Genomic DNA, 12,298 nt, shown 5'->3' with positions numbered 1-12,298 from the left:
ACTGAATGATCTTTTCTTGCTGTTTGATTAAATCTCCTGCAAGACATCAGCAATGGACCAAATAAAGCAGGATTAAATGCCTCACTACTGCTGAGGGAATTATTCCAAAGCAAACAATGTAAGAAAAAAGACAAACACAGATGAATGTTACAGGTCTGAGATGAGCCCTCCTCGTTGCTACAGAAAACTAAAGCAATTTTTTCAGGTGGAATAACTTTGGCACAGATGTGTGCTAACGAAGTAAATAGTGTCAATTTTAACTATTTGGGGCCTTATTGTAAAATGTTGTGTTCACGGTTTCACATTATTTGTCTATAATTTATGCATATAAAATGCCTTATATTAAAATACTTAAGAGTGTGAGTTTTATTTGGTTAGCTTGGCTGATGGAAAAGTATATCCTTTGGAAAATTTAATTACAGTCCATGAGACACTCTGGGATTATAGCTTACATTAACCTTGAAAAGTGGTTTTAATGTAATGGTAATTTTTCACTTCAGGTAATGGGAACGTCAAAGTTTCAATCATGGGATACTTCTTGAAAATCTGTTGGCTCTGGATTGCTGCTGGGCAATGACCATTTACCAGACAGCATATCGTTTGCTCAGCTCTGCTGTTCACTTTGGCCTGCTGGAAACAAGTATGTATGTGTGGTTGTGAGTTTTTCGAGGAGGTGGGGTGTGTTGACTATTAACAGTCGATGTAGGGTCCACTCTAATGAGAATGTAACCTGCTGTTGAAAAGGCCTCACATCCACACTCCATTAACTCTGCAACCCAATTACACATTACACTCTGATAGGTCAAACCCCCACTGCCTCATTTACATAATAACTCAATGGATACTGAGATGGGAACATGCTCAAAGGGAAAAATCTGTCTGTTACACAAAATCATGTGCACACACCATGTCTAAGGCTAAATTACCAGTATTTTTATTTTTATATATGTATATATTTATTTATTTTTCCTTTGACTATCAATTGCCAGAAAAGTTCCAAGGACATTGTTAAAATAATCCATGTGACATCAGTGGTTCAACCATGATCTTACGAAGCCACAAGAATACTTTTTGTGCGCAAAAAAGTAAATAAAAATAATTAATTAGTTCAATTCAACAATTTGTCTTTGTACACAAAAAGTATTCTCATAGCTTTGCAGAATTACAGTTGAAACCACTGATGTCACAGATTAATATAGCAATCTCCTTGCTACGTTTCTGAGCCTTGATTGTGTTAGGATCCTTGCTCTCTATGGGAGGCTAAGAGAGCTCTCGGAATTAATAAAAAAATATTGTAATTTTATAAGACGAAAGTCTTACAAGTTTGGAACGACATGAGGGTGAGTAATTAATGACATAATTAAACATGTTGTGTGAACTATCCCTTTAATGATGCCAAAACTTTTGAACGACAGTTTTATTCATGAGTTTGGAGTAATTAATTTATTTGAATTTTTATTGTTACATATACATAAACTGTACATACATATAAATACATTTAACCAACAACAATAACAACAACAAAATCAATTAAACTGTTTTAGAAATGTCCATTTATTAGTCAATTTTAAAAGAGATTAACATTTTTTTCTGGAATTAATACATCATTAATTATTTTTATTTATTTATTTATTTTATTTTTTTTATATAAACTATTCATCCATTTTGTGATAGATGGAAAAAAAGCCATTACTTCTAAAAATGGCCCCTTCCATTGAAGCTAAAATGACACGTAAAAAGCCATTTCTGGTTTCTGTGAAGGGGATGCAGTGAAGTTTTTCAAGCAAATAATGATATACCGTTTTTCTGTTTCTCATAAAAAGCTATCTTTTGGGTTTTAGAAGGCTGCAGCACACAAGCCACAATAAATACACTATGAACAGTGATAATACGGAAAAAAAAAAAACTATGTAAATATGATTCAGAACGAATGAACGAATGAATGATTGATTTATTGATCGAACGATGAACGAACGAACAAACAAATGAATGAATGAATGATTGATTGATTGAATAAATGAACATACATATACATACATGAGGGTTTAGAATGGGAAATGGTAGTCAGTAAATAATGACAGAAAATCATTTTTGAGTGAATTATGCCTTTAAATTACTAAAATAGTGAAGGTCCATCTAGGACTAATAATATTGTATTCCTTTTTAAATACTTTGACGCATTTCTGCAACAAGGCCAATTTCTCCAGTATAGTGTTTTCTGATTTCCATGAAGCTCGTTTTCTGGTAATTCCATTACTTAGTGAAGTCAGAGCAATACCCAAGCCAATAAATGAATCAAGCAAACGGAGAGTGAGGAAACCAGAAGGCTCAGAAGCACACTTACCTCTATTACTTGAAAGATAGCAGGCAGGAGACTGCTCTCTCTAACAAGCCTGTTGGGGGAAACACACACAGATACACACATTTAGCTTGTGACACACATTTACTTCATGGCACTAGGCCCACGTTCCATCTTCATTAGTGTGACACTTGTGCACGCATTTAGGTTTTGGCACTGTATGGAACCGCTGAGGTGTGAACGCTCCATCGTGCCAAGATCAGTCAGCTGGGAAAATGACCTTTGACTAATCCAGTGACGAGTGAAAATGAAAGAGAACGCATGCCACTGAAAGGATGAAGGAGTGAGAGAATGATGGAGGGAGAAAGTCGGATGGAAAACACAACAATGTAATAAGAATGAGAAATAGAGGACCCATGTATGCAAACCTAGCGAGCTGCCTACCTAAAATGCATTTTTTTTGGAAAACACAGAACAACATTATTAGATTATAATTCTCAGAAATGCTGTCAAGAGGGAGGCCTCATCAGGCTAAAATGTTTAAACATGCTAATGATGGCCAAAAAGCTGTTGTTGCCAGAAATTCACTGTAACCGTACAGTGATACTGTTTCAGGTATTATGGGATGTCATATGTATGCCTGTGTGTTTAACAAATTTTATTAAGCGATATAATGTTAATATAGCATGCAACCTTTTATTTGTTTGTTTTTTTAAATGGACTGATAACAACCAGAATAATAAAAGATGGCTGTAAAATAGAAAGTCACATGATGTTTCAAGGTGACTGTAAATGGTCCTTCCTCACACACAAAAAACAACAACAAATACAGTAATATAATAAACATTAACTAAATAGCAGAACATGTAACGCAAAAGACCTATTTTTATGTTTATGAAGGCAGTTCATACTTTCCCCAAAGTAACTTTACAGATAGGCAGTTCACTCGGTTCAGAACATTTGAACAGATTTTTTGATGTGTCTACCGTGTCTAAAAAGACTGTCTAGGTACACCATTTACTAGGTCTGAATACTTTAATATATCAGTGTTAATTTTGACACGAAATTTTAATTTAGTTTTAGTCTTAGTCTTTTGACTATAATTCTTTTTAGTTTTAGTCAAGTTTTAGTCATCTGATTTGTTTTAATTTTAGTCTTATTATAGTCGACTAAAATTGCTTGGTATTTTAGTCGACTAAAATTGCTTGGTATTTTAGTCGACTAAAATTGCTTGGTATTTTAGTCGACTAAAATTGCTTGGTATTTTAGTCGACTAAAATAAGACTAAAATCAATAACAGATTTACTAGACATTTTTTTACAGCTGGTATAGGAAACAAACTTAACCAAAATATATAAAACACAAATTCAACTTTATTTCAACACAACTGTGTCTTTATTTCGATTCAAAAGCTTTTATGCAGCAACAAACAGTGTCATGATAATGTAAACAATAACTAGCTGCCAATTTACCATCAATAAAAGAAAAATAACGTTAGGTCCAGGACCTTAAAGCTTACAGCTGAGCTGAACAATAAGTGCATACATTTAAAGTAAATATTTAATAAGTTGGCAGCTAGATGGATAAAAAAAGTAACAAGTTTTTATAAGGTATTCATTTGTCTAGCAATATTGTATGTTTTAAATACTACAATATTGCTAGATTTGTATGTATAATGATAGGATGTGAACATTCATGTTTCACATGACTAATATAGAAATATTTGTGATATTGTCAACAAGTAGAACATTATAAAATATACAAAACATTAGTATTAATCAAATGTATTTATCATGATATTATGTATTAGTATTGTGCTCTCATCTAACTTGAAGAAGGGGCTATTTTACAGTACTTTTCAGTTTGTAATATTTAATGCTACAACATCTACGCACTGCAGTATTCCACTTTTGCTTAGCTCAATAAACAAAAGAACATCGTTGTGAAATTACATCTGAGAAAATGTCCGGGTGGCTCGTCTGTAAATGTCTTTTCAAATTGGTTGTGTTCTTGCCACGAATGAGCGCTCTGCGTGCTTTACACTTTGTTTTGTTTTGTTCGTCGTCAAACGTGAAGTGAGCTGTGGACATTTTGTCGCTCTTTTAGACATCACCTCTTCGAATGTCGTCTTCCCGGGAGCTCATTTAAAAACTGAAGACCTTCGCTTCATGTCTCAATAAGTCAGGCTCTGATTGGTTCTCTTCTCTAATGCAGTCTCGCCTGTTATGTTTTGCCGGGTCTTTGTTCATTCCTCGCATCTCTCCCGTCTGCTGATTTGATTTTCGTCACAGTCTATTTTCGTCTCGTCCTTTATTCGTTGACGATAATGTCAATCAATTTAGTCATAGTTTTAGTCTCCATCAGTGCCTTATATTTTAGTTCTCGTTTCGTTTTCATCCGCAAAAATATATTTGTGACGAAAATATGACGAAAATATTTAGTCAACGAAAGTAACACTGTAATATATCTCAAACAATGCTATGAAGGCAGTTTAAGTTCTAATTGCAGAAAAAAAAAAAAAAAAAAAAAAAAAAATTTTTGAATGGTACTATAATGGACAACATTTTTTGTCTAGGTAGGCAACTCATTTGAAGCAAATGTTTGAAAATGTGTGGTTACAAAAATGCACTTATTTAGTTTAGTAAATCAAATATTAAAATACGCTTACAGCTGCAAAATGCTGACTAGGTAGGGAGTTCACTCAAGTTTAAATCATTTAAATAGATTGCACATACATGTCTATATGATGCATGAAACTGCTGACATGGTAGACAGCTCACTAGGTTTGTATGTAATTATGATGTCCAAAACAGCTGACTATGCTGGCTACTCACTAGACTCACATCGTATGAATGGAACATTCAAAACTGTCTTGGTAGACAGTCCATTTGGTCTAAATGGAATGTCTGAAATGCCCAACATTTTGTCAAGGTAGGCAGCTCACAAGGAGTTGAAACTGACAGAAAATGCTCCAGACAGCCTGGCTGAGAGGAATAATCGAGGCCTTTATTGAAAATGACACGTCATGCTCTCTTATTAAGGTCTTTGATTCACAGCCAACTACGTATGATAAAGGTGTGTAGAGAAGAATGCCACAGTAATCTGAGAAAAGGACAGACTGATAAAATTAAATTAGCTAAAGGGTTACATTTGGAATACTTACTGTGCCCTTCCAAGTCAATACAGTGATATATAAAAATTGTGCTATAGAGTTATTTGGCCATTCTCCCCTGAGTATGTCCTCTGTGGAGGTTTTGGTTTCTTTGAGTGAGAAAGAGTGAGAACTGCCCAGAACTTGAGATAAGGTGAATGGAGAGGTCTATATGAGTAAATCTCAGTTATATGAACCCAAAGCCACAGGTAGAGAAATAATTATCTTCTTTGTGCCTGAAAGTGAGCACACCTCAAGATCTGGGATTTAGGGATTTTTTTTAGGTTAAAACAGGGTTTACTGTGCCCAAATAATCGTGTATTTTTGAAGGAATTGTGCAAAAATAGTCAACACAACCAGAAACAGGAACAGCAATGATCTTTTTGTAGTCAAAGAAATAATGAAGTTAGCTTTGCATTTATAAAATAATAAAAAAAGAAAATATGTTTGTGGTTATTGCTTATTTTTGCTTATTATTGCCTAAGTTAACTAGAAATTCGATATATTTTGTCTCAACTTCCTGTAAAAACTACATTTGTCAAGCCATTTGATGTGCTCTTGAAAACATTATTGTCACGGTAGGAAATCCAGTGTTTCCTCCGTGTCATGTTTTGTTATTGTTTTTGTACTTACGTTGTCTCCATGTGTTCGTTTAGTTGATTGTCATCACCTGGGTGTTGATTGTCTCGCTCCAGCTGATCGTCATCATACCTCTGCTACTTATACTCACCTCGCTCTCTCTCTGTTGTCAGATCCTCTCTTATGTCTCCACGTACTAACTGGATTACCGTCTTCCGTGTTTGTGTGCTGGTTGGATTCGTGTTGTCGTCCGCGTGTCAGTGTTCCGGTCTGTTCCTGGTTCTAACCATTGACCACCTTCACCTGCACCGCTGCCTCCCCATCCCGGAGAAATATGCGGGTGAGCCAGAGTTCTGTCGATCTTTTCTGTCTCATTGTTCTCTGCACTTCGCCCTGCAGCCCCGCACGTTCTACACCGAGGAAATGAAGGTGGCATTCGTCTTATCTCTACTTACGGGAAGGGCTGCCCTCTGGGGGACGGCGGTGTGGGAGAACCAAGACAGCTGCTGTGCCTCGTTCCACGCACTTTCGGAAGAGATGAGACGGGTCTTCGACCGCTCCGCCGCCGGGAGGGAAGCGGCTTGGCTTCTCACGGACCTACGTCAGGGGGAAAGGTCCGTTTCTGATTATTCGATTGAGTTCCGCACCCTGGCGGCGGAGTGTAAGTGGAACGAGGAGGCGCAGTGGGATCACTTCCTGCATGGGTTGGCTGACCGCATCCAACAGGAGATCCGTGCCGTCGAGCTCCCCACTTCTCTCAACAGTCTGATTGACCTAACCATCAGAGTGGAGAATCGACTCGATCAAGCCACCAGACGGAGGGGGAGAGCAGTTCTCACGAACAGACCGGAGGCTCAGTATCAGCGCTCAGATGTTGCGGTCAGCCCACCGGGAGATCTTGAACCCATGCAGGTGGGGCGAGCTCGGCTCTCCCGGGAGGAGAGGATCAGGCGGAGATCCCTGGGACTTTGTTTATACTGCGGCAGTCAAGAACATCACATCCAGCGTTGTCCGGTAAAAGACCAAGCCCGATAGTAAGACGGAGGCTACTATCGGGTGGGATCTCTGCCAGAAAGACCTCTTCTACATCGACACTCCTTCCGGTGAGTCTACGGTGGTCCACCCACGCACTCGAGCATCACGCCTTGTTGGATTCTGGGGCAGAGGGTAATTTCATGGACTTCCAGTTCGCTAGTAAGCTTAACATTCCTCTCACTTCCCTCAAACACCCCATTGCACCCTTTGCTCTCAATGGACACAGACTACCAGTCATCACTCAGACCACCTTACCTGTTTCCCTCACCACATCTGGCAATCATACTGAGGAGATATCATTCTACATTACGGACTCACCTTCATCCCCCATCGTTCTCGGTCACACCTGGCTTCAGAAACACAACCCCAGCATCAATTGGCGCCTTGGATCTGTGGTTAGCTGGAGCGAGGAATGTCATTTGTCTTGTCTTTTGTCTGCTGGTGTTAATGTTTCTGAGTCTGTGTTTCAGGGGGAAGCAGTGGATTTGGCTAGCGTGCCCGCGGAGTACCACGACCTGAAGGAGGTGTTCAGTAAGTCTCGTGCTGATTCTCTTCCTCCTCATCGTCCCTATGACTGTGCGATAGAGTTATTGCCAGGTACTTCTCCGCCTAAGGGCAAGTTATATTCTTTGTCTGTTCCAGAGACGGCGGCCATGGAGAAATATATATCCAGTTCTCTAGCAACGGGGTTTATCCGCCCTTCCTCTTCTCCAGCGGGGGCGGGGTTCTTTTTTGTGGGAAAGAAGGACGGATCCTTGCGACCTTGCATTGACTACCGAGGGCTGAACAACATAACGGTAAAGAATACCTATCCTTTGCCGCTTATGTCTTCAGCTTTTGAGAGGTTGCAGGGAGCGTCCGTTTTCACTAAATTGGACTTACGTAATGCTTATCATTTGGTCCGCATCAGGGAGGGGGATGAGTGGAAGACTGCCTTTAACACCCCTAGAGGCCATTTTGAGTACTGCGTTATGCCGTTCGGGCTAACCAACTCGCCGGCAGTCTTTCAAGCACTCGTTAATGACGTGTTGCGAGACATGGTCGATCTGTTCATATATGTTTACCTGGATGACATATTGATCTTTTCTTCGTCTCTCCAGGAACACGTGCAACACGTACGACGAGTGCTTCTGCGGTTGCTAGAGAATGGATTGTTTGTCAAGGCGGAGAAATGCGTTTTTCATGCACAGTCTGTTTCTTTTCTAGGACACATCATTTCGACTGAGGGTGTTCGCATGGATCCTGAGAAGGTTAAGGCTGTGGTAAATTGGCCATCCCCAGAGTCTCGCAAGGCCCTGCAGAGATTTCTGGGGTTCGCCAATTTTTACCGGCGTTTCATTCGCAATTTCAGCCAACTAGCCGCTCCTCTGACCGCCTTGACCTCCCCTAGTTTGACGTTCAGGTGGTCAGACGCAGCTGAGGCTGCGTTTGCCAAACTGAAAAGCTGCTTTGTTTCAGCTCCCATTCTCGTCACCCCTGATCGCTCACGTCAATTCATAGTGGAGGTCGACGCGTCAGAGGTGGGGGTAGGAGCAGTGTTATCCCAACGCGCATCCTCAGACGGAAAGGTGCATCCGTGCGCGTATTATTCTCACCGTTTATCTCCTGCAGAAGTTAATTATGACATTGGCAATCGAGAGTTGTTGGCAGTCAAACTTGCACTGGAAGAATGGCGTCACTGGCTTGAAGGGTCGGGTGTACCTTTCATTGTATGGACGGACCATAAGAATCTCGAATACATTAGAACCGCCAAAAGACTTAACTCCAGGCAGGCTCGGTGGGCATTGTTTTTCGGTCATTTCGATTTTACACTTTCTTACCGGCCGGGTTCCAAAAACATCAAACCCGATGCTTTATCCCGTCTTTTTGAGCGTTCCGATCGTACTGCTACTCCCGAGCCCATTTTACCGGGGACCATCATTATCTCCGCGCTCAGATGGGAGGTCGAATCGAAGGTGTTGACCGCCTTAGAAGGGGTAACGCCCCCGGCTCGTTGCCCACCGAACCGATTGTTTGTGCCGGAGAGGTTACGGTCAGACGTTCTCCAGTGGGGTCATTGTTCCAGTGTTGCTTGTCACCCAGGGGTTAGTAGAACTAGATTTCTGGTCAAGCAACGATTTTGGTGGCCTGGTATGGCTCGTGACGTCCACGATTTCGTCTTGGCTTGTTCAGTTTGCGCTATTGGTAAGACTTCCAATCGACCTCCAGATGGGTTACTCTTACCGCTGTCTGTCCCTTCAAGACCCTGGTCCCACATTTCGCTAGATTTTATCACCGCCCTCCCGCCCTCTAAAGGCAATACGGTGATTTTAACCGTAGTGGACCGGTTCTCGAAGGCGACTCATTTTATTCCCTTGCCCAAATTACCTTCAGCCAAGGAAACAGCGGTAGCTGTCATTGACCACGTCTTCCGCATACATGGCCTCCCGACAGACGTGGTTTCTGACAGGGGTCCCCAATTTGTGTCCAAATTTTGGCGAGAGTTTTGTAAATTGTTAGGAGCGACTGTTAGTCTTTCTTCCGGGTTCCATCCCCAGAGCAATGGTCAAACCGAACGAGCCAATCAGGATGTCGAGAGGGTTTTGCGATGTTTGGTTTCCAATAATCCTTCGTCCTGGTGTCAGCAACTCTCAGTTGTGGAGTACGCACACAATTCTTTACCAGTGTCATCTACGGGCATGTCTCCATTTAAGTGTAGTTTAGGGTACCAACCACCTAATTTTGTTAGTACGGAATCCGAGGTTTCGGTCCCCTCCGCACACGCATTAGTCCAGAGGTGTCACCGCACCTGGACCAGAGCTCGCAGAGCTCTGCTCCAGGCTAGGTCGCGCACCAAGGCTAAGGCCGATCGCCACCGGTCGAAGCCTCCCCGTTACGTCGTCGGTCAAAGAGTGTGGCTTTCTACCCAGAACATTCCTATGCGGTCCGTTTCTAACAAACTTGCTCCCAAATTTATTGGCCCGTTTTCTATTACCAAGATTATTAATCCGGTTACCGTGCGTCTTAGCCTTCCTCCGGCGTACAGGAGGATTCATCCCGTGTTCCACGTCTCCAAAATTAAATCGGTGATTTCTTCCCGTCTTAATCCGCCTGCTCCGGTTCCCCCCCCGCCTCGTCTCGTTAATGGGGAAACCACCTATTTGGTTAATCGTATTCTGGACTCTAGACGGAGGGGACGCGGTTTTCAGTACTTGGTGGATTGGGAAGGTTACGGTCCGGAGGAGAGGAGTTGGGTTCCTGCTCGGGACATATTGGATCACCACCTTATAGATGATTACAATCTACAGGTAAAGCAGGCTGGGAACGTCAGGTGACGTCCTAGAGGAGAGGGTACTGTCACGGTAGGAAATCCAGTGTTTCCTCCGTGTCATGTTTTGTTATTGTTTTTGTACTTACGTTGTCTCCATGTGTTCGTTTAGTTGATTGTCATCACCTGGGTGTTGATTGTCTCGCTCCAGCTGATCGTCATCATACCTCTGCTACTTATACTCACCTCGCTCTCTCTCTGTTGTCAGATCCTCTCTTATGTCTCCACGTACTAACTGGATTACCGTCTTCCGTGTTTGTGTGCTGGTTGGATTCGTGTTGTCGTCCGCGTGTCAGTGTTCCGGTCTGTTCCTGGTTCTAACCATTGACCACCTTCACCTGCACCGCTGACTTCACCATCCCGCTCTTCGCACGCCACCGTAGACCTTCCTTGCCATTGCCAACACTCTGGACACTCCTTATCAACAAACAACATCTGATTGCCTGCAATTGCTTCCTCCTCTTTTATCTGTCGTTACAATTATAAAACATGTTATTTTTGATATTTTTACTTATACAGAATGTAGTAAATATAGAAAAGTTGAATTAGAACTTACATATTTCATATACACAACACAGCTGAACATGTTTATCGGTTTATCAATGCTTTATCATAAACCATTAAGCCTCGGCTCAGAGACAGTGAATATGTACAAAAGAATTTATTCAACAGACCAGGAATAGATTACCTGCAACAAACATCATTAATTAAATGACAATAACATCATGAAATATACAGTCACTCATGGTACACTGAATTCATTGATGACGCACATCGAGCAATCATTACACTCAAGTGAGCACCTTTCTGCTTATTCTGTTTATTCAGAACAGTCAATAATCTCTCATCTGTCTGCGCTCTCCTTCCTAACAAACATCATTACCCCTACAATTACCAACAAAACACAAGAGCCAATAGAAAACACACACTCTCTGGGTACAACGGAGTAAGCAGGCATAATGAACAGGACCATTTTATCATGACACAACAGAGAGAGGGAGAGAGATGGTGGCATTTTCTCACTGAAGGTTTATTCGTGTCCGGTATGTGCTCCGGCAAGCAGCCCGGTGACTAAGATCACTCATGCTCATGATCTTTCTCAATGACAGACGTTTGCAAAGGTAAATCGAGTCAACTGGGCGAGTGAGAAAATACAGAGACTTTCACTTAGACAGCTTTCAGGCCAACCAGGTTATTGGCCCACTTACACAGTCCTCAGGCAAAGTAGCCAGTGTCCAGAGGCACAGTTTTTCACCACTTGGATAAAGTAGTCGTGGTCCACATAGTAATAGACTGTGTAAGGCTAACATGCCAGAATATTTTTTCGCCCCCAAAACCTAAATGTCCATGTAAAAAAAAAAAAAAAAAAAAAAAAAAAACTTATCAGTTGATAATTGTGTCAGTTTTGTTTTTTTATTATATTTTTTAAACCAATGCAAATCCTATTTCCACTGCATTACAAATTATATATTTGCTTGGACAGCATTCTGAGTAATAATGGTGATAAATATGTCATTCTTTCTAATCTAATCATCAACATAACATGATCAACATTTTTCTAATATGTTAATGTTATGTTAAATGTTAAAATTAATACTCTTGCTAAGGTTAATAGCATTTAATGCATTAAACCAAATAAATAATACTGACACATTTTTACATAAATTGAAAAACAATAAAAAAAAGTGGTTTAATTTGATTAGATATTTACCTTGATTTATTTTCTGCATGCTTTACACTTTACACCTTTATACTATTGCCTCCACAGTAAAAAAGTAAACTAACAGAATGTTGTAGGAAAAGATGTCACAGCCGAGGGGCAGGGTACTCTAGCAATTATTTTCACACTAAAATGTCAAAATGATTAGGTCATTATATTTAGTTATTATTATTATTACATTATTTTTCAACATTGTCTATTTAACCA

At 40.7% G+C, this 12,298-nt stretch overlaps 1 protein-coding gene across 4 annotated transcripts in view; it reads right to left on the bottom strand.

The window, feature by feature from the left end:
• LOC113116192 (serine/threonine-protein kinase ULK4-like) overlaps positions 1-12,298 on the bottom strand; it is a 194,820-nt gene that overhangs the window by 75,479 nt on the left and 107,043 nt on the right. For all 4 annotated transcript variants that reach the window (XR_003293986.1, XR_003293988.1, XR_003293987.1 and 1 more), the window contains one exon: positions 2,345-2,393. Coding sequence is in view for 1 of the 4 variants with exons in the window: in XM_026284177.1 (XP_026139962.1) it covers positions 2,345-2,393 (49 nt within the window). In the remaining 3 variants the exon portion in view is untranslated. The remainder of the gene's footprint in view (positions 1-2,344; positions 2,394-12,298) is intronic.

The sequence above is a fragment of the Carassius auratus genome, chromosome 16 (assembly GCF_003368295.1).
Source record: "Carassius auratus strain Wakin chromosome 16, ASM336829v1, whole genome shotgun sequence".
Classification (NCBI taxonomy): domain Eukaryota; kingdom Metazoa; phylum Chordata; class Actinopteri; order Cypriniformes; family Cyprinidae; genus Carassius; species Carassius auratus.
This window is presented reverse-complemented; position numbering and strand designations above follow the sequence as displayed.